The 23,010-nt window shown below is 40.1% G+C and overlaps 2 protein-coding genes across 2 annotated transcripts; both read right to left on the reverse strand.

The window, feature by feature from the left end:
• Nucleotides 1-16: 16 nt before the first annotated feature.
• Nucleotides 17-3,304, reverse strand: six9 (SIX homeobox 9). Its single transcript, XM_041798300.1, has 4 exons — nucleotides 3,267-3,304; nucleotides 2,760-3,165; nucleotides 845-1,017; nucleotides 17-194 (listed from the first exon to the last, which is right to left on the reverse strand). Exons 1-4 carry the CDS (start codon nucleotides 3,302-3,304, stop codon nucleotides 53-55), a joined length of 759 nt encoding a protein of 252 aa, XP_041654234.1. The 3' UTR covers nucleotides 17-52.
• A 2,689-nt stretch (nucleotides 3,305-5,993) lies between these two features.
• Nucleotides 5,994-19,665, reverse strand: six5 (SIX homeobox 5). The gene is made up of 3 exons (XM_041813389.1): nucleotides 18,947-19,665; nucleotides 11,499-12,958; nucleotides 5,994-8,493 (listed from the first exon to the last, which is right to left on the reverse strand). Exons 1-3 carry the CDS (start codon nucleotides 19,630-19,632, stop codon nucleotides 7,826-7,828), a joined length of 2,814 nt encoding a protein of 937 aa, XP_041669323.1. The 5' UTR covers nucleotides 19,633-19,665; the 3' UTR covers nucleotides 5,994-7,825.
• Between the last annotated feature and the right edge of the window lie 3,345 nt (nucleotides 19,666-23,010).

Consider the following 23,010-nt stretch of genomic DNA (forward strand, 5'->3'; position numbering starts at 1 on the left):
GAAAAGTGGCATTTAATGTTTAATATGTTGTTTGAAGCTGTGAAGGACGGACTCATATGAGGCCTTGATCCATGTGATACAGAGGTGGAGGTGGAGGGCAGTAGTGTTTGGGATGTGGGCTGCCTGGAGGTGAAGTGTCATCAGACGAAGGACAAATTTCTCCAGAGGTTCGGCCAGGGCAAGATACTTGGAAACTAAAAGAGATGTGAAATATTAGATAAGTACAACTGTTGCCTGGTAATGTCCATGAAAACCCAGTGGAATTTTGCATCTGTACTTGACCACAAGAGGGTGCTGCTATCATATTTAAAATGTAGCTACATAATTTGATTAATATCTATATTCTACTACAGCACAGACTACCAAAAGTTGTTATCGAAGTGTATGATTAAGCGATTTATCAAAGGCCATTATGCTTTCATATAAATGTTACTAAGTATGTAAACTTGCAGAAAAAAGTAAACGCTTAGAAAACTGTCTTTTTAAGTATATGTTTAACGGTTTGACTTCTTTATCCCTCCGCAAAACCCAGTGCAATATCGATTTAAAAAATATTTCTCATTGAATTGTATAAATTATTTTAAAGCAAGCCTCTGTATTTTAGGAGATGCCCTTGCTCTCTCAACTGGAGTTACATAGGGGTGACGTTATTTTCCCAGTATGTAATTCTCATTCCTTAGTGCTCGTAGTATTTGACTAAAGACTGAATGCTAACGGTTAGTAGCTGCAGCCATCATGTATCCATCCGCGACTAGGTGAGGGAAGCGTTGTTACTTTTTTGTATCTCTAGCTGCTATTTGCATTTAGCCTGTGTCTTTTCGCGGAGAATAAAAGTTAAAATTACCCCTTCCTTGATTCGTCCATGTCCGTCGCTCGGTCCCTCTGTCGCCGGTTCTTGAACCAGTTGCTGACCTGTGTGGTCGTTAGGCCGGTGGCCGCTGCCAGCTCCCGCTTCTCCCGGGTGGAGGGATACGGTTTATGGTGGTACCATTCTCGGAGCACACTCCGGGATTTTTCCTGTTTTTAAGTCGAGTCAAGAAAAACGGTGTTTTTTGTCATCACAAAAGCACAAAAAATGGAGTTGTTCTAGAGTATGCTATAAACCCAGCTAAGAGGGGAGTAAATGATAATTTAAAGATGCTAGCTAAGCTAACGCTGAGAAATTGACAATTCGAAGTAGGCCTACAACTTGCGTTGAAGTTGGTGTTGCCATGCCAAACTCATGATTTTACGGCCAAGCTTTATTTTGTAAGGTGTAGAAGATCTTTAAGTAAGAAAAAAATGACTATCCTTCCTTCACAGATTTGAGGAAAATGTGTCAGTTTGAAACCCTAAAAGAGAAAATTCTAGATTGTCTTATCAAAAGAAAAGCACTGATTGTGCAAAAGTCGTTTCAATATGCAAATGAAAAAACATACTGATAAAGATATGCAGTTAACAGGGTTATTTGCCTTTACAGTAGCTTGTGTCTATGGAGAAGTTTAAATTTATAAAATGAAGCTATAGCACAATATAATATACAGTGCATTTAGAAAGTATTAAGACCTCCTTCACTTTTTTGTTTCTCTTTGCAGCCTCACCTTACAGTCTAAGAAAAACATTCTTATTGTAACTTATCTACATTCAGTACCCCATCATGACAATGTCAAAAAAATAAGTTATTTATTTATTATTATTATTGTTATTATTATTATTTTCAAATTTATGAAAAATTAAAACTGAAATATCACATTGAGATAAGTATTCAGACCTTTGGAAAACAACTGGAATTTAGCTCAGGTTCCTCCCATTTCTCTTAATCTTTGCTGAGATGTTTCAACTCCTAGATTGGAGTCCACCTCCAATTAAATTGATTGGACATGATTTGGAATGACACATGCTTCTCTGTAGAAGGCCTCACAGCTGACAATGCATATCAGAGCCAAAACCAAGTCATGAGTTCAGAGACAGGATTGCTACAATGCATTGAACAGGGGAAGGTTACAAAAAAAAGTCTGCTGCACTGAAGGTTTCTTAGAGCACAGTGGCCTCCATAATTCTCAAATTTAATAAGTCTGACACAATCAGGACTCTTCCAAGAGCTGGTTATGTATCCAAACTGAGAAATCAGGGGAGAAGGGCCCTAATAGGAGAGATGACCAAGAACCCAATGGTCACTCTGACTGCGCTCCAGACATCCTGTGTCGAGATAACGTTCCAGAAGGACAACCACTACTGCAGCCCTCCACCGATGTGGGCTAAATGGAGCCTTTACTAAGTGCAAAACACAAGCCTTTCCAATTCATGTCCAATTGATTTATTTTACAACAGGTGGATGCCAATCAAGGTAGAAGGACTGAGAGAAATGGGAGGAATCTGAGCTAAATTTGAAGTGTTTTTGCAAAGGGTTTGGATACTTATGTCAATGCGATATTTCAGTTTTTTATTTTTAATAAATTTGAGGGGGGGGGGGAAATCTGAATTCTGTTTTAACTTTGTCATTCAGAGGTACTGATTCTAAATAACGAGAATAGATTTTTTTCAACTGTAGCATCACGCTACAAAATAAGAAAAATTTATAAAGGTGAAGGGAGTCTGAGTACTTTTAGAATGCAGTGTATATTGTAGCCTGTTATCTGATAGAGGATCATATTTTAAAAGATGCAAATTTTAATCTGTTAATAACCTTACTGTAGCCTAGATGGTTATAGAGAACAATGAAGCCAAATCAAAGGTGTAAAGCAAATCAGGTACGAGGGAAAAGATAAGATTTTTCCTACCTTGAAACAATAGCTCGTCTCCTCTCCATCCCAGATAGTGTGCGGTAGAGGAAACTTTCTCCTCAGCCGATACTTCCCCACAGCTCCCAGGGGTCGTCCCCTCTGCCTTTCAGCCTCTGTATAGTGGGCTCGTAGCCAGAGCTGCTGCAGGAGTGGTTGGCTGCGTGTGGAGAAGGGGAAGCCCTCCAGCAGGGTGTAGAGGTCAGTGAAGTGGCCTTGGTGAAAGGCTACTGCAGCTTTAGCCTTCAGCACACTTTCCAGTTCCCAGGGGCAAGGAGTGAAGGAGGGGGAGGAGGGAGAAGGGAGAGTGCGGAGAAACATAGCAAGGCGATCCATGCAACCCCTCTGCAGTAGAACCTCACACACACATGCCACCTGTTCTGCTGTGAAGACCATTGCTATTAGTCTAAAGTTGAACCAAGGTGTGTGTGAAAAAATCTAACTCTCTCTCTGAATTTGTTTTACGGTGATCTGAATCCTCGGTGGAGCTTTGTGGCTCATCTGTGCCTGAACATGTGAAGGTAAATGTGTTTATCTTTTCTCATCATGCCCTGACAGAATCAAATCACAGGTAACCTGAGACCATCAGGGTTTAAACAACACACCATTGCATCCCTCCTCCTCTTGTACAAATACATGCATGCACACGCTCACAAACATTTTAGACCTTTGCTATTGAATACAGACACAGAGCGAGAGGAGAAAGAATATACATTTGAATAAAATTTGCAAGACAAATTAGAAGCTGAGTCCTCAGAGTAGTCTTATTAAAACAACAAAATCATTCTGTAAATGTAGTTTATTACAATATGAAATATAAAAAAATAGAATGCATTTGAATACAAAAACGAGAAAAACAAGATATTGAATGACAAACAAATGATCCCTTTCAAAACTGTGAAAAGTCTATCAAAATACATCATCTTTGGTTAAATCTGGAGTCATTACATATCAGGTAGGAAAAGATGTAAAAAAACAAAAATGAACCTAGGGTACAAACAGATGGGTATAAATGTGCGTTAAGCCCACAGAGGCTTTAATGTCTACAAACTTTGGTATGAAAAGCTTAAAAAAAGGACCATAATTAACATACTGGAAACATTTCCCTTTACCCAGCAAAATTTTACCTAAAGTGATTTGTCAAAGCTGTTCAATAATCTACCCAGAGGTCACTTAGAACAAATAACCCTAAAATGTATAAAGAGGGGATGACCTGGTGCATTTCAGTACAATTATGCCATCAAAATTAGTTTCATACACTTTATCGGATTATGCTTTATACAACAATATGACCTTCCAAGTGAACATGAAAACCACTTCCTATTGGTGTTTCTCTAGAGGAATCAATTTTCTTTCTGTTAAAACTAGATTGAATATGCATGCTTTAAATAGATTACATGTACAAAAAGACAAACATATTAATAAAAACACACACACTCACCAAGGCCATTATTGTAACTGGATGCGACACAGAAGTGTAGTTTTTATGTACCATAAATGGCCAAAAGTCAAACCTCTACCCGTGTTATGACAAGGGAAGGCTCACATGAAGAGGAGTGTTAGGGATATCAGAGGCCTGTTTTATGATTAAAGAGTAACTTAACCCCCAGACCACGTTTTCAGATAGGTGTTTAATAGTGTTGCTGATCAAGTATTTAAATCCTAAGTATTGTGTTGAAATATGAATAGCAACTGCCCTGTGCAGACTGAAACCTGGCTACTGCAATTTAAATTTTTTTCTATTGGCAGATCTGGAGCAGGTGGTGCCAGCTTTAGTCAACACAAAGCTCAACAGAGACCTGCCACTTTTCCAACAGCTGTGGTGTTGGATGGAAATCTCCCAATTCAAATCCTCTGTAATTACCATAACAATGAACTTTAGTAGTGGCAGATGACAGCCAAAGTTCACAGGTAACTCCTAACCTGACGTGCCAGATAGACTGTTTTACATATGGGATGTATTTCACTTTAATCTGGAAAACAGCCCAAAGTCTGGATTTGGGAAGGGCATAGCCTTCGAAAAAAAAATCTTTGGGCCTGTCAGAGCAAGAAAACATATGATGTAGTGGGAATGCATAGCCTTGGTGAAAAAAAAACACAACCTGTGCTCAACAGGCAGCGTACTGTCATTCATTGCCAGCTGGTGAATCAAACTCATGTCTCGGCCAGGAATAAGCGAAACATCTTTTCTGCAATTAAAAGTTTTTAGTGCAGTTCTTTGCTCTTCTTGTTATAAATAAATGTCCAGTTCTGATAAAACTGCTGCTGTCACTACATCGACACTAAACGCCTCCCCAGCAGTCACTGTTTACCAGCTTAACATTAAATCAATGTTGTTAATTACAGCAAATTCACACCAAAGCTCTTAGGCAGAGAAGTGAAAACCTATTTTTCTGCAAAAAAATGGTTTTGGTGCAGGTCTTTGCTCTTCTTTTAACATGCTGTCCAGTTCAGATAAAACTGTTGCTATAGCTACTCCTGAGCTAGTCTCCTCACCAGCTTGCAGTACAACTAAACCACACGTGTAACTACCACCTCTTCTGAAAAGACGCTGATTGAGCTGAGCTGATTGGACAGTGACCGTGTAGGTTTTAATTCATTAATGTCATGGTTCTATAAATCTTTGTCAAGGGAGCAACTGGACTTGATTGAGGTTCCTGAAGATGTTTCACCTTTCCTCCAAAAGGCTTCTTCAGTTATGGACTGAACTGACTGAAGAAGCCTTTTGGAGAAAAAGCGAAACATCAAGAACCTCAATCAAGTCCAGTCCAGTTACCCCCTTGACAGAGATAAGGATTGTGGGTAGTGTACTCTCTTTTTTTTTTCCCCCTAGATCACAACTAAACCTAACCTTGCAAAGCAGATGGAGTCGCCTGTTTCCGTCTTTTACACTGGCGAATCCATCTTGCAAAGCTCCCATCTGAACTGTTTGGGGCCGGTTAGAAAGTGACAGGACCAATCAACGATGAGGGGCAGCACTGTCAGACGCAGCAGAGTCGTGACGTAAGCAAGCAGCAACAAGAGGCCAGTGCAGTTATGGCAGAAGACATTAGCGTGGATGCTGCTAAAGCGTGAGTTTTATCAAAACTTGACATTTCTTCGTTAAAAGAACAAAGAACAGCATTGAGTTGTTTTCTTTTCAAAAACAACAGAAGTCGTGTACTGACATGTCTACAGTCACCATGGTTCACATTATATAGTTCTTTATGGAGTTCACTTCTCGGTAGCGGCTACGCCACATGTTTTTTTTGCTCTGATTGGCCTATAAAGATGTGACAGACAGAATGTTCATCCAATCACCCTCTGAGTTTTTTTTTTCAATGGCTCTGCCTTTTCCAAAACCTTAGTATGAGAGGTTTCCCAGAAGGATGTGTGAAACAAATACACCTGGCATGTCAGGTTAGAATAAACCATGATTTTCTCAAAATGAGGCTTACAAATGGACCTGTGTTTCTACAGGAGTACTATACCATTGTTCACAATCAAGTAGCTTGTGCTGTCTGTTTTGTATGGTTTTTACATAATGGCTAACAAAAAAATCTGCAAAAGCAGCACAGTCTGTATGATGTTGCGCTGATGGTGGTGATGCGAAGGAGCTTAAACCCCTCCCTGATAGGGCTGTTCATAACATTCTAGAGGCATTTTTATTTCAGGGTACATGCATCTCAGCTGAAACTCCAGGGTTAAGTTACTTTTTAAGCTTTTTTTCCTAAAGGCTTTAGTCAATAAGGAAAGAATAGCATACTTCAATGTGAGCTCAACCACTGGCAGAACAACACAGCAGGGCAGCGTAAACATTGAGTCTATAAAAGGTGCAAAATATACAAATACAGAAGAGAGAGCTACGATCATGCAAATAAAATTGTCACATTACGTTTCAACAGAGATTGAACATGGAGAAAAGGTGTAGCCATTTACTGAAAGTCCATGAAGTAAATGCCAAGATTTGGTTGGGTGTAAGGCAGTTTAAACATCTGTAAAAAATAATCACACTTTACCAAACAACAAACATTGAAGCTTAGAAAATAAGGCACTTAATTAAAAAAAGATATTTTGGATGCAATGATACTAATATCACTACGTGGGATCACAGCAAACCATTAGTGTAATGCACTGTCATGCTTCTATATTTAAAAGCTTTCAATCATCTCCCAAGAGTACAAACATTTCACAATCATATTATTCTATTAAAAACTAAATATGTATTGCATAGAGTATAGACCTTTTTATTTCCTCTGTTATACTGGTACTTACGGGACTAAGTAATTCAAAACAGTTCTCTAACAAAATGCAGTTGGGGTGCGTTTTTCAACCCAGACTTCAGTAACTTGTTGCAATTAAACACTGTTGTGTATCTTTAAAGCTAGTGTGTAATTATGGTTGCACATAACTCTGTTCTATTTGTGAAGAATATCGTCTTCCCTGTATTCCTGGAGTGTAGCTGGATTAGTATTTTCAGACTGTGATGCAGAAAGAGATGACAGCAATACTCAAAGATTTATAGATTTATGTCTTTGCTAGATTGTCTGGTGTAAACTTTCTACAGTGGATCCACATAAACTGGACACATTTTAAAAACAGCTTAACTCGATGTGCAGTCCTCAGAACTGCAAAGATGATCTGAGGGGAAAAGGTGAAGTAATGGTATCTTACTGTATATAGTATAGTCTAACATCAGGACCTGTAACTGGGTTAAGCAGTATAATCCATTGTAGTTCCTCTGTCTGCATCTGATAAGTCCAATAAGGCACGTACGGCTTTAACTTAAAAAAATAAAAATAAATCAGAGGCATCATGTCAGCCGCTCTGTCAATGTGAAGTACAGCTGCAAAGGATTTTTCTGAAAAGTGCCAGCTAAGACCATGACGGCCCTGCTGAGAGAGCATTGTTGTAAATGCCAGAACCTACATACAGTACATTTTAGAAGGATCAAAAAAGTTGACTAAAACTTCAGATCTCTTAACAAAAAAAAAAAAAAAAAATCAAATGTCAGATTCAGTAACCTCCTGTGTGTTTTTCTTTTTGTTTTTTGAGACATGGGGTTGCAAAACAGCAACGTAAACAGACTACAGGCCCAGCTCATCGTCCACCGGGACAGACTGGAGCTGAGTAAGTATCTTGGTGTCTCCATCCATCCCCTCTGGATTCCCCAGTGCTGAGTTAGTCTCCACATCCTGCTCTGACGAGGGGCTTCCCAGCAGCAGTGACTCTCCTCCAGGAAGGCCCAACAAAGCCGGGTCTACAGGTAGATCTCCTTTGCTGCGCACGTCAAACAGAGTCAGACCACCTGAAGTGGAGAGGGGCACGGGGCTCCAGGCTGTTTGGGAGAGCTGGCTGCTGGGTGTCACTCCACTGTACATTGGACTGAGGGTGAGCATACTCTCAGGAGTTATTGTGTTTGGAGTTGTGGGGGTGGCTGCGTGGTCCAGTGAGTGAGGGGAGGGAGCGGCAGGTGTCCCAGTCTCTGGAGCGCAGTATGGTGGAGAAGAGTTGATGAAGTTAAGGGGGGATGATGTGAGAACACTGGGGGTCGGGGTGGAGGTGGTTGAGGGCTGGGAGGCTACTGGAGGAGCAGAGGTGTTGAGGATGGGACTCAGGCCATTAGCAGAGACAGATGGAGCTTCAGGGACTGGTTTCAGGGGGACACTGGTTAGCTGGATGCCTGCTGGGATTGTCAAAATAAGCTTGCCCTGCTGGACACTCAGGTAAGGGCTTCCACCGAGTAGGAGGTTACCTGCAATGTTGATTAATGATGAAAGATTACAAAAAGCAAGACCTGAGAACCCGTGTAGTTCTTTTGTGACAGGCTTCTTGGCTACATTTTAGTAAGAAGTTACTTAAATTAACATTGATAACAGATTTATTTAATAAGTTCTTATGTCTATATAATGCAAAATCCAAGTCTTAAAAACTTGAAATCTTCAGTTAAAAGTACAGTGTGTAAAATTAGGGATACCAGTATCATCTAAACATAAAGAGACAGTTTAACATGGCTGGCCACAGTTGCAGCTGTCTGAACTTTACCATCACGGCATGAATTAAGCTGTCTAATGATGCTGCCTGAAATTCCTCCCCCACAAGACAGTCTGGCTGCAGACCATTCATCTCTGACGGCCACTCTCACAGACCATCCATCTAAGACTACTGTATACAGGTGCATCTCAAAAAATTAGAATATCATGAAAAGTTCAATATTTTTTGTCACTCTTTTCTGAAAGTGAAACCCTTATATTATATAGACTTGTTACACATAGAATGAAATATTTCAAGCCTTTATTTCTTAAAATGTTGATGCTTATGACTTACAGATAAGAAAATCCCAAATTCAGTGTCTCAAAAATTTGAATATTACATAAGATCAATATAAAAAGGATGTTTTAAACAGAAATGTCAGGCTTCTGGAAAGTATGTTCATTTCTATGCACTCACTACTCGGTTCGGCATCCCTTTGCATGAATTACTGCATCAATGCGGTGTGGCATGGAGGCGATCAGCCTGTGGCACTGCTCAGGTGTAATAGAAGCCCAGGTTGCTTTGATAGCAACCTTCAGGTCATCTGCATTGATGGGTCTGGTTTCTCTCATCTTCCTCTTGACAATACCCCATAGATTCTCTATGCATGAAGTGCTCTTAAATGTCCTGGTAGATGGCTGCGTTGACTGTGGACTTCAGAAAATACAGTGGACCAACACCAGCAGATGCTCTTCTCGGTTCGAGTGGAGAGGCACAGAATCCACATTGCTTGTAGTCCAGTGTGAAGTTTCCACAGTCAGTGATGATTTGGGCTGCCATGGTATCTGCTGGTGTTGGTCCACTGTGTTTTCTGAAGTCCACAGTCAATGCAGCCATCTTCCAGGACATTTTAGAGCACTTTATGCTTCCTTCTGCTGACAAGCTTCGTGGAGATGCTGATTTCATTTTCCAGCAGGACTTGGCACCCGCCCACACTGCCAAAGGTACCAAAATCTGGTTCAATGACCATGGAGTTACTGTGCTTGATTGGCCAGCAAACTGGCCTGACCTGAGCCCCATAGAAAATCTATGGGGTATTGTCAAGAGGAAGATGAGAGAAACCAGAACCATCAATGCAGATGACCTGAAGGCTGCTATCAAAGCAACCTGGGCCTCCATTACACCTGAGCAGTGCCACAAGCTGATCGCCTCCATGCCACACCGCATTGATGCAGTAATTCATGCAAAGGGAGGCCCAACCAAGTATTGAAGGCATAGAAATGAACATACTTTTCAGAAGCCTGACATTTCTGTTTAAAACGTCCTTTTTTTATTGATCTTATGTAATATTCAAATTTTTGAGACACTGAATTTGGGGTTTTCTTATCTGTAAGTCATAAGCATCAATATTTCAAGAAATAAAGGCTTGAAATATTTCACTCTATGTGTAACAAGTCTATATAATATAAGGGTTTCACTTTCAGAAAAGAGTGACAAAAAATATTGAACTTTTTCATGATATTCTAATTTTTTGAGATGCACCTGTATGTCAGAACAGAAATACAAAATAAAATTTTTGGATTAAAATAGGATTGAACTTCTATTTAGGGTTAATCTATGTAAATAACAGTTAGGATAACAAAAGTTAAAAGTAAAACAACCTTACCTGCCAAACCTGATTACAAAACATTTAATAAAGAAAAGTGAACAGTCTGCTTTCAGGAAAAAGTTATCCTAAATGAAAACATTCCAACCCAGCAAATGAAGCTTACGTAGCTCAGTTATCTGTGTAAGCTATGTAGATAACGTAGCTACATAGCTAAGGTTATGCTTACAAGCAGCTAAATAAGCTACATAGATTTGCTATCTAAGTAGCTGGGTCAGCTCTAGCTACATTTGCTGAAGCTCACGTTGTTAAAGCAAACTTAGCTACACTGCCTTATGTAGTAACGATAATTACATAGCTAGCATAGATATGTTGGCTGTAGCTAAAGATAGGGAAACTAAGGCGAGTCACTGCTTGTGTAACTATTTCTAAAGCAGATTAATACATAATATAATTCCTCTGACATTTTTCTGTTTTTTTATTTATGAAATGTTGCTTAGTCTGTAATCTTTACCATGTAGTTATTTCATCAACGTCAATGCCAGGCTTTGTTTATGAATAGAGTGGAAATAAAATCTAAAACTGGAATTACGTTGTTCTGGCAAATTAGGGCACTTCCTTTCTGAGATATACGGCGTCTCAGATAAACAGTCTGTGAGAGTAGCCGTCAGAGATGAACAGTCTGCAGCCAGAACCCTCTCTGCAATTGAGTTTGTCAAGTTTCAGACAGCTGCCTATAGGACATTTAAGCAGGTAAATGTGAAAAGGGGATTTGGGAAGTCTCAATTTGAAAGGCTATTAACATCCTCTCCATAAGCTGCACATGTAATCAGAACATGCAATGCTTTATGACCTAATAGTACATAACAAATTCAAGTCTGTAGTAGCTAGACTTATCCATAGAAAAAAAATATTCTCATGAGACATCTTAGTTATAACAAGGCTGAGCTAGCGCAGCATTTTGTGTCTATATGTGCCATGAAATTTTGCCTCCACACTGTGATGTTGATAACAATAACAATTTTAACCAAGTTTGTTCCACTTAATGCTACTAAATATTCCACACTGGACCTTTAATTTCATATACAAGGGGAAAAATGAAATTTAATGTCTGAAATGTTTAAAATAACAGTTTTCTTTAGGTGCTCTTTATTTGTAAATATCTAATGAAGTCAGAGTACCTGGTGGAGCAGAGGGCAGCTGAATGATCCCAGAGTTGAGGAGCTGCACACCAGGAGCCATGCTGGTTGGAGGAACCACACCCTGGATGGGCCTCAGCTGGTTTATTCTCAGAGGACTCTGTGGGACCCCTGGAGCTGTAGGAGCAGAGGTCAGGATCTGTAGAGGCACTCCAGCAGAGGGAATGGAGAGAGAAGGACTAGCAGGAACCACCTGAGGAAAGGTGATGGTAGATGAAGTTTGGATTGGGGAGACTGGGACAAGCTGGGGCATGGATGGGGAGACTAACTGCGCTGTAGTTGTGCCTTTTGCCTGGGGGACTGGGACCACCTGCGTCGGGGAAGAGATGGAGAAAACCTGTGGGACCTGGGCTTTGTTAGATGTTGAGTTTGTGCTTTGGTCCACTGAGTGCTGTGCTGCTTTTTGTGGCAGCTGAGAGATGGAGACTATGGTGGTGGCACCTTGAGGTGGAGTTGATGCATTCTGCTGGTGCTGCACCAGTCTGCTGCCTGTGTTCACTGTTTGGCTTTGAAAATGAGGTGTTGGTGAGGTAAGTGGGGACACTGGGACCAACTGGGGGCACTGGGATAACTGTGCTCCAGCAGAGGGCTGTACCAGCTGGGATACTGGTATCCCCTGGATGGAAGGCACTACCTGGGGCAGAGAGAAAACCTGAGGGGTGGAGCTGCTGGAGACGACCACAGAGTGAGAAGTGTTTAACTGGGAGCCAGCACCAGCTATGATGGCATACTCCCGTTGTGGACTGGTAAGAGGTTCAGGAGAGGAAATTGATGCTGGGAGGGTGAATGACTCCTGCTGTTGGGCACTTTGCGTCAAGACTAGTGAGGACAGACTGGCTGGGGAGGACAGAGTCGGTGAAGAGGGGGATAATAATGAAGAGGAGGAAGATACTGTTGGGCTGCTGTCTTCTGATTTGCACACAGCAATGAAATCCATTGCATTGCTGCTTTCTGTCTTAGTCTGGAGAGGAAGAGAAATGGTGGATGGAGGGTTTGTGGTTGTCGTGGCATTGGGGCTAAGAACAACTGCTGGGAGACTGCTCTGATTGGCATCCATGGCTGAAACCTGCTCTGTCACAGACACTGTTTGCTGCTGCTGCATGCTGACAGTAGGTTTGGTTATGACCTGAGCCCCATTCAGTATCAGAGGAGAGTTAGTTGCAACAGGACTCAGTGTGACGGTCTGGCAGTCGCCCAAGTTCAGCCCATTGATGATGACGCCGCCGTTGCTGGAGATGAGGGAGTTTCCATTAAGAAGTAATGGCTGAGAGGATGTGAGAAAGCCACCAGAGCCGTTGAGGATCAGCTGGCCTCCTGTGCTGCAGGGCACAGCAGAGAGAGAGATGATGGAGGCTGTGGAGCCAGAAGTCTCCTCTAGTTTGTCAGGAGTGTCATCCATTGGGCTCGCCTCATCATCAGTGCTGTGGTTTCCATCAGACTCACTGGAAAAAGAGAAAATATGTCAAAAATAAAGAACAAGTTAGCAGGGCTCTATAAATAGCTTATCATTTTAAACTATAACCATCTCTGGAATTGAAGGGGGGTGACAGGGTAGATTTTGAGGGAGTCACAGATGTCCTATCAACATTGTATTATAACTATGTTTTACCCTTGATTTGAGAGGTTTTTGTCTTTTTTTCTGATTTAACTACTTCAGAACAAATTAGCTGGTGCAGACCCACTGCAAAGTTACGAGATGCACTGCTGAGGTCCGCTAATCACGTTACTTGAATTGAGAAATCTTTCGAAAATACACTGCAGGTTTTAGTAAGTAAATATGTCACAGTCTTCTTTGAATGTGTGTTTTGGTCATAAGAAGGGAGAAAAGCTGTTTAAAAGAGCCGCTGCCAGGTTGCTTCATCCCACAAGCACAAGCAGTGATACAGTACAGGGGGTTGAGCGAGGAAGAGAGAGAGCGGCGCAGTATTGTGCACAATTCGAGGAAAAAAGCAAAAACCTCAACTGATTGTCTTTTCTGGTGCAGCTCCATAAAGTTGTCTGTCAAATGAGGGATGGCCTCCAAAAAGCTCCCCCGAGTTCAGTTCACAGTGATTTCTGCATGCCCGCTTGTTATCTTCCATGCTCTTTTTTTATCATAATCTCAATTATCATATCTCAGTGAGCCACATCTGTAATACATGCCTCCTTATTGCACACAATATAATCTCATCTCAACAGATTTCTCTCAGTACTGTGAGCCAGTATATAATGTACAATGGCTGCTGGTAGTGATTGGCTTGGATGTAGTAACAGCAGCCATTTTATCAGAACTGGAACACATTTCTTTATTAAAACAAGGCCGAAGAGCCACACTGAAAGCTTTTCATGGTAGACAAAAAGGTTTGGGCTATTCTGCTGACCTGCTTCAAAATGGGTTATTGATTGTTATGGGAGGGGTTTAGTTGTACCATAAAGGCTCATTAATGAACTGCATAAAGATACGGCGTACAATTCTGTCCATACTCTCGGTTCATTTCGTCCATTTTTAGTCTGTGGTCTTCAAACATGGATATGGATCGAACGTTGCAATACCGCCACCAATCATGAGGCAGTGTTGAGCAATGCGGCCAACAGTTCAACCCAGAGTAACAAACACAGTGAAGAACACACATTTAAAAGAATTTAATCAAGTTTTCTGAGGCAATATACGAATAGTGAGTTAGTTATTAGAAAATACAAACATAATCAATGATGTTAGCCCACCTGGGCGCAAAGACAGACACCTGCAAGTGCACAAGTGAGCAGAGGGCAGACCTTTCCTTCAATGTCCACTCTAACATAATAGATGCACGTCAGTATGAGGTTAATGATGGTTGTAAAGTTAGAAACACACTGATCTATTTTCATGCATGTATTGAACATAAACGAGCTTTTCGCTGATACTATTATATTCAATGGTTGCTACTCCTAAGGAATGCAATGATTCATTGCCTTTGTCAACAATAATTGATGATGACTTCATCGCCAACAAATCTTATTGTCAATGATACGTTTGTTGTGTCCTCACACCTTTCTTTCATGCAGTGTGTTGCTAATGTTTTTGAAAAACGTTTTCTCAAGCTGAGATGCTTGGGAGTGAGCCATCTGTCATTCATACTATCTTTGTCGAGAGTTGCGCATGCTCAACAGTGATAGACAGGAAAAGAAAAACAGAGAGAAATGGCAGCGCCTGATGCAACACCTGCACATCCTAAAACTTTTATAAGTCCGGGAATATTTCACTCTCAATGGTCAAAAAGAAAGATTTCTGGTAAAATGTGTAAAGCAGTCCTTACATCACAGGAGCACATAGACAATGCATTTTTACTTTCTATGCTAGCAAACGTTGGTCATCCACTGGCAATGTTGTCCTGGCTTTTAACATTAATTTAACACAACAAAGCTACAGACACAACCCTTTCCCTTTTTACTTCTAACTCAATAGTTTAAAGTTACGGTGGCCTTTTTTCCCCTCATTCCATTTCTACCTCTGATGTTAACACGTTACATAGGGAGATCATCTCTTTCGCTACTTGTCAACACTTAAACAGTGGAGCAAACTCTAACCAACATAAAATAAAAGAAAATCATTCAACTTTACTTCAACACTTATGTTAAAAGCCTAGACAAAAATATTACTTGAAATGAAAGTTTAATAGTATGAGCAATAAAGTGTTATGAAATAGATTTCTGAATGAAGAACTCTGACTTGCTGTCCTTATTTTTAGTTCATATGTTTGTAAGAAAGTCAAGCTCTTTTTTCTAGCTGTTGTCAAAGCCATCAAGGGATCCCACAGCGAGCCACCCGACTAATTGTTCCAGTTCTCTGCGACTAGTCAACTATAGGAATAGTCTTTAGTTGCATCCCTACCCACTGCAGCTATAAGCTGGGAGGTAGCTGTAGAGAAGTGGCAGCTTTATCAAACCTTGACCACATTTCTTTATCATTAACATGAACAAAGAGCCACACTAACAGCGTTTTTTTTTTTTTTTGCAGCACCACCGACAAGCTCCACTTCATAAACTACTGTATGGCAGTGCTAGACGAACAGCTCTACAGTTGATAGTTTCCAGCCCAAAACTTGTCCAATAACTGCCAGAAGGCACAAAAAAAAATCGCCCAATAATCAATATTTAGCGCTTTTTTTTTTTGACAACTGACACCAAAAATACAGCTGCAAGAAAAAGTATGTGAACCCTTTGGGATTTCTTGGATTTCTGCATAAATTGGTCATAAAATGTGTTCTGATCTTCATCTAAGTCACAACAACAGACAAACAGTTTGCTTAAACTAATACTGCACAAAAATGATATGTTTTCATGTTTTTATTGAACAAGCCATGTAAAACATTCACAGTGCAGGGTGGGAAAGGTATGTGAACCTTTGGATTTAATAACTGGTTGACCCTCCTTGAGCAGCAATAACCTCAACCAAATGTTTCCTGTAGTTGCAGATCAGACCTGCACAATGGTCAAGAGGAATTTTGGACCATTCCACTTTACAAAACTGTTTCAGTTCAGCAATATTCTTGGGATGTCTGATGTGAATCGCTCTCTTGAGGTTATGCCACAGCATCTCAATCGGGCTGAGGTCAGGACTCTGACAGGGCCATTCCATTCTGTTGTTGATTTACTTCTATGCTTTGGGTCGCTGTCCTGTTGTATCACCCATCCTCTGTTGAGCTTATGTTGGCGGACAGATGGTCTTAAGTTTTCCTGCAAAATGTCTTGATAAACTTGGGAAATCATTTTTCTTCTTCACCTCATTGAGCATTCTGCTCTGTGCTCTTGCATTCATCTTTACAGGATGACCACACCTAGGGAGAGTAGCAACAGTGCTGAACTTTCTCCATTTGTAGACAGTCTGTCTTACCATGGACACATGAACATCAAGGCTTTTAGAGATGCTTTTGTAACCCTTTCCAGCTTCATGCAAGTCAAAAATTCTTGATTGTAGGTCTTTTGAGAGCTCTTTTGTGCCAGGCATGGTTCACATCAGGCAATGCTTCTTGAGAACAACTGTTGTGTGTTTTTTATAGGGCAGGGCAGCTTTAACCAACACATCCAATCTCATCACCTTGACTGGACTTCAGGTTGGCTGACTGCTGGCTCCAGTTAGCTCTTGGAGAAATCATTAGCCTAGGGGTTCACATACTTTTTCCACCCTGCACTGTGAATGTTTACATGTTTTGTTCAATAAAAATATGAAATCATATCATTTTTTGTGCGGTATTAGTTTAAGCAGACTGTGTTTGTCTATTGTTGTAACTTAGATAAAGATCAGAACATATTTTATGAACAATTTATGCAGAAATCCCAAAGGGTTCACTTACTTTTTCTTGCAACTGTAACTCCTATTACGACAAGCAACAACAGTCCACTAACATACTGATTTCAGGTGCATGACCACCACCTGCATCGCTATTCCTCAAAACACGGCAGATCTTACGATGCACAACAACATAAAATTAATCTGTACTTTTCATATATTGATACAGCAACTGGTTAGGGTTAGATACACACTCCACTTTCAGAGAGATAAATAGACGTTTTATCACAATTATTAAAATTTACAGGTGACAGCCATGATTGTATTATCTCACCTTTAGATGCTGGTGGTTGCTCGTTTAACACATCGATGACGAGCACAGAAACGTCTGATCATAACAGCTGTCTACATCAGCGTTTGTGGCAGTTGTGTGTGCAATACAATAACATGAGGCTAATTCATAACTCCTCTCACCAGAATGTTTTGCTAGCTATAATGTATAATACTGAAGCGTTCAACTTTTTGTTTTTTTTTAATCAGGACCTCCACTCTTCTTATACAACAGGACATTTTCCAGCTTTGTATAAGCTTTCACTAACTCAGTGCAGGGTACTGTGGGCCATAGCCAACGCCAAAAACAACAAAATTTGCCATCTTTGTTGGTCTCCCAGAGTTTAGCTCTCTTGCAGACACACATGCGCACACATAAAAACACGCACAGCCTGACGTACACAACCATCTCTTGCTCATGCGTGCTCTCTCTCAATCACATCACAGCTCCCTCATTCATATGCTTCAAGAAGTATCATTATTTACACAATGGTAGCAATTAAACAGTAAAATTAAAACACACATACAGACTAAATCTGGTCTAAATCGGGTTCTGTCTTGCAGGATTGCATCTGTTTTTATTTTATATTGTCATGAAACTGCTTTGAAAATTAAATTTTAAAAATAAGTAATATATTAAAACTTCTACAAAATGTAAACAACTCAAAAACACAGATTTGAAAAAAATTTTTTAAATAGTTTTAACTGGAAACTGTAAAAACATAATTTCAATCAGCAATATCTTTCAGCTAAAACTTTACATATATATATTTAGGCAGCTCCTTATATGAAAGGTGGCAATCGTAATGAGTGCTCAAATTGTCTTAATTGTTCAATGTTTAGTATTGATGGTACAAAAAGTGATGATTATTTAAGAGAGACAACTAGTTTCTTTGACTACATTATAGACATTCTCTGTCTTTGCTGATTGAATGTATAACTAAATACAGATTAGGAATACAAACCAAAGGTAAAAACGTAAATTATTACTGTGACTAGATTAGCAGGAGTGGCCTTTTCATGAGCTGCTTTAGCAATAAACTTGCAACATGTGTGTTTTAAATATATTTTTCTTGCATCTCTTTGTCAGCATTAAAACAAAATCAAGTATATTCCAGAGTGGATAATACACTGTGTTGACGAGAGGTTAGGTGAGGTTTTTAAAAACTCTTTAAGTCATAAATATGTGTCACCCTGGTTGACCATACAGACAGACAGCCAGACCACCAAAAACTCTTGGGTCTGATAAGATAAGTCTGCTGTATTCTCTCTTATCTTTTCCCCTTTTACTTGGTGAAATAGTGGCTGTAAAAACTCACAGATTTCAGTCTGTGTGAAAGCACACTGAGAGGATTTTCTGTCTTTCTCTGTTTACCACCCCCACCTCCTCTCAGTTGAATTTTTTCTAACCTGGGTCACCCTGCAGGCCCAGGCAGAGGTGCAGGGTTTCAGGAAACTTGAGCCACGGTGGGCGCCTGGATCTCACATTTCATAACAAAGCAACATGCTCCTGTCTCAGACCTGTGTGGCTGCACTGCTGTCAAAAGTCAGCTCCTCTGACAATAACCTAAATGTGTGCATTTTTTTGGCGAATAATCCTGTTATTGTGTAGTTTACTGGGTAGCTACGCTCTCGCTCTATACTGATCTGTGTAGGCTTGTAGGTCTTTGTTTACCATGAGGGTTTGGTCTGGTAGTATTAGGGCTAGACTGGGTAATCGCTGTTGTCATTAAACTCAACATAGACTAACGAATAGTTACGACAGGAATAAACTAAGTTGTTTACAGAGCAGCTCTGCGTCCAGACGAACACATTTTCACTCTGAATCAGTAAATGGGTTTGTTAGTCTTGCCTTTTGCTGTGGGTCCCTGACGGGGTCCTGTCCCTCTGCCTGCGGTTCTTGAACCAGTTGCTGACCTGTGTGAGGGACAGTCCAGTCACTTTGGCCAGGTTTTTCTTCTCATCCGGATTGGGGTACCTGTTGCTCTTATAGCATTCTTTCAGGGCGTTTCGAGACTTTTCTTTAAAGCAGTACACGGTCTCCTCTCCGTCCCAGATGGTTTTAGGCAGGGGAAACTTTTTCCTTAACCGGTACTTGTCCACTGCGCCCAGACTGCGGCCCCGGGACCTCTCCGCCTCCTTGTAGCGGGCTTTCAGGTACAGGTTCTGCAGGAACCCATGGTTTGAGGGGTGAAAGTCGTGGCTCTCCAGGATGGCATACAGCTCTTTGAATTCCTCCCGATGAAAAGCCACCAGTGCCTGGGCCTTCAGCAGGGTCTCGTTGCCACGTAGCAGCTCGGACGAAGGAGGTATGGTGGATAGAAATCTCCACAGGCGATCCACATTGCCCGCCTGCAGGAGGGCCTCGCACAGACATGATACTTGGTCAGTGGAGAAACTCAGAGCCGATTTTTGAAAACTTTTGAGCAACTCTTCCGAAAGGTTGATTGTATCTTTCTCGTCTTTGATCTCCGATGCCGTCGGCTCCTCCGGGCGGCTCTCAGATTGTTCTGCAGACTCCAAAGACAAGGAAGCCATTTTTACTTTAACTTTTTCCACCACTAGTTCCTCCTCCTCCTCCCCTCGCTCTCTCTCTCCCACTCTCCACCAGTCGACCAAACCGTGAATGTGCCAGCGAAAGACTAACGAACACGCCCCTTTCTCAAGCTCTTGGTCTTTGTTAGAAAGCTCCAAAACGATTTAAATAATGATAGAAAAATATCAACATATGCCAGTCCATCTCTGCTCTTACAATACACACACTTATCTTTCAGAGCTTTACACAAATGGTTGAGCTGTTCCGATGCTATAATATGAAACATCTGTTAGTAAGGATGATATAACCACAGAAAGCATTCACTTGTCTCAAACTTTTGTTAAAAATACTCTCGAAGTATTGCATTATGCTTCTACTAAATTGAGATCAATTTGTCAGATAAAAGTGAACTTCACTGCAAGAAAAATGGTAAATTTTTATTTTAATAATACTAGTGATAATCATCATTATTACTATTCAAAAGATAGGAGTTTTCAGTAGCCTATACTGCAGTATTTTCTGTGATTTGTACCTACCTTTAAACTTCTAATTAAAGCCCATGCAACTTTTTTTATTCATTATGTTCATATAATTTAAATGATAACAGTTATGTTTATTTGAAATGGGATAGTGCAGATTAATGAAAAATATTGAGTACAGGACCAGATCAAAGGTGTATCTAGGGGTTGGTCCAAGGTGGCCATGACCATCCTGGAAATCTGATTGGCCACCCTAGTTGGCAGCTGTAATTCCTAAACTACACAACTCAACAGTGCTCACCCACTTTTTTGGTGGTGCTGGTTCCAGAAATGAAATTCTCCATTCAAATTATTTTGCAATATCTTTGTTGCAATGCTTGTAATTGATAATCTAAGCCAGGGGTGTCAAATTCAAGGCCCGGGGGCCAAATCCAGCCTGTGGTACAGTTGTATCCAGCCCGCAAGATCATAAGATCGTTCTGTTATAACTGGCCCATCGGTACGAGGTCTGCAGATTTCCTCCAGTATAAACATGCTAACTTTAACTTGATGATTTTAAAGATCCTTGTTAAATTATAAAAATCTGAAAAAGTAAAGAACGAGTCCAAATAATTAGATTAACGAAATCAGGAAGGTGGGAAAAGAAATCAGTGTTGTCATTTCACATTTTCAATTTTGCATCTCAATTCTGACTTAAACTTATGACTTTGATTTTTTCATGTTTTGACCTTTTCATATCATGTTTAACCTTCAAGATTCACAATTTAAAATTCTTATTAATATTGTTACCTTTTAAACTTGTGATTTTGACTTTCCATGTCAAATATTTGCCTTTTAAAAACAGTATTGTGCCTTTAAATTTCTTGTTTTGGCCTTTTGAACTAATAAGTTTGACTTTTTATCTCAGACTTTGAGCCTTTAAACTTAACATTTTGACTTTTTTCATCTCAGAATGATCAATTATCATCGTTTTTTTCATATTTTATTAGAATGAGATAGGCAGTTTATGGTTAAAATATTGACCTTGTTAGGCTCTAAGTTTGGCCTAAATTCAGAATCCGCTATTGACTTTGACACTCCTGGTCTAAATAGTCTGGACCTCAGGACGTCTCACTGGAGCAAATCTGGCCCCAGACCCAGTATGAGTTTGACACTCCTGATTTAAGTTATCTAACTACATGAATACTGATGGCTATAAAACATTTGATTCAGCGCAAAAATGGCCTTCAGAACTGGGAAAAAGGCAGTGGTGCAAGACTGTGGAGAATGAAGAAACCACATATCCTAAATTCATTGCAATTTATTTTACCACATACGTACCCCTTTTCCATGCTCACCTTTATCATAGTCTTTCATAACAACATTTAAAATGGTAAATTTTAAATATTTATAGTTTTGCTTCATACTGCAGCAGCATGTATTGTTGTAATTAACAGTCAACAGCCTCTGTTTTCAGGCTTGGTAGACTCTTCTATGGTGACCAAAAATCGTTTCACACTCAGCTCGTGATAAGTTGAGCTTGGATACTTCAGATAATATTGCTAATAATCAAATCCACTATGGAGAAAATGAATGGGTATTTCTTTTTGGGGGGCTGCTTACCTTTGTTGACTACCTCTTTTTTTATGAAAAAGACAAGAATAAGACTAGCTATGAATAAGTCTTTGAGAATAAAAACTTAGAAGGATGTATGTTTAGTTTTCATCAAGAAGACTAAAACAAGGCAAAAATAGTTGTGCTGGATGATGGACATTCAAAATCCATGATATTTCTCTTCTGTAAATATAATCTGTCAAACACAGGTGGGAATGCATCAGAGTTTTGACAAATAAAGGCAGGTTTCAGTTAGATTCTGTGTGTGTTTAGCGTTGGATTAGCTTGCGGATCAAAACTAAGGAGAAAGCAGACCACAAAAAGTAAAAATGAACTCCAACATCTGTCCAAGAAAGACAAAATAATGCTCATATGTTTCGCAGCTGACAACAGGTAAGCACAAACTAGCTGTCTTACAAAACAAAATCAAATCAGGGATTAGATGCCCTGTTTGTTTATGTATGTCCCAAGTAACCATCTTACTGTGCACAAGTTTTGATTTAAAACAAAGATCCAAATGGTGTCGACACCTGTTTCAGAGTCATTTCACATTGAATAAAAGCTCATTCTGTTGATTGAAGTTTTATATTAATTAGAAAGAGACTATTCATTAATATTAACAGAACAAGTCTTGGTTTGTAGCTTGAATTATATGACAGCATTTACACATTATACCTCTAGCTATGATAGTATATAAAAGCTTTCCAGGAATTTTAACTTCATGAATTTATTGGTTATATTGACTGCCCTCTCCATTCTTAAATCTACCGTACATTTTATATGAGCAAACATGAAACACGTCAGTATGTAGCTCAGGTAAGACCTGTTTTCCAGCTAGGTGGTTATGCAAATACTGTCAGTGCCAACACTCACAATTAGGTCTAGCAGATACAATTTGCGTTTGTGTAGGCATTTATTGTTAGATTTTTGCAGCAGAATTCCCTTAAAAATCAATTCCCTCTGTATCTTAAATGCTCCAGACTTGGTCATGTTTAGCAGAGAAAGTTTGATGAGGCCAGCGATCTCCATCAACAACCATAGGAATTTAAAGCTTCACTGTGGGACTGTGGGTTTGTCTCAGCTCCCCCACTGCTCCCCCTCCTTTTAACCCACCTGCTGTTTAGCTCTTTCTTTGATCCTCTCCTCTCTGCCCATACATGCTTTGGTTTGTTATCTATGCTGTAGAAACAGCTCTACTTCTGTTAGTGAATAAAGATGGGCCTGGTAATACTGCTGGGAATAAGTTTGGGATATCTTAAGATTAATAAAATCAGCAAGAAATATAAGATTGCAGATCAACAAGTGATA

Source organism: Cheilinus undulatus, linkage group 2 (assembly GCF_018320785.1).
Source record: "Cheilinus undulatus linkage group 2, ASM1832078v1, whole genome shotgun sequence".
Lineage (NCBI taxonomy): Eukaryota > Metazoa > Chordata > Actinopteri > Labriformes > Labridae > Cheilinus > Cheilinus undulatus.

Bases quoted from the DNA above. Each gene is read 5' to 3' on its own strand.
- six9 (XM_041798300.1), bottom strand. From the start codon at position 3,304: ATGAGAAAAGATAAACACATTTACCTTCACATGTTCAG. The intron at 3,166-3,266 runs GCACAGATGAGC...GTTCAACTTTAG, and splicing joins ATTTACCTTCACATGTTCAG to ACTAATAGCAATGGTCTTCA. The intron at 1,018-2,759 runs GTAGGAAAAATC...ACTTAAAAACAG, and splicing joins AGACGAGCTATTGTTTCAAG to GAAAAATCCCGGAGTGTGCT.
- six5 (XM_041813389.1), bottom strand. From the start codon at position 19,632: ATGGCTTCCTTGTCTTTGGAGTCTGCAGAACAATCTGAGAGCCGCCCG. The intron at 12,959-18,946 runs GCAAGACTAACA...CTCTTTTTCCAG, and splicing joins TCAGGGACCCACAGCAAAAG to TGAGTCTGATGGAAACCACA. The intron at 8,494-11,498 runs GTACTCTGACTT...TCAACATTGCAG, and splicing joins GCTGCCCTCTGCTCCACCAG to GTAACCTCCTACTCGGTGGA.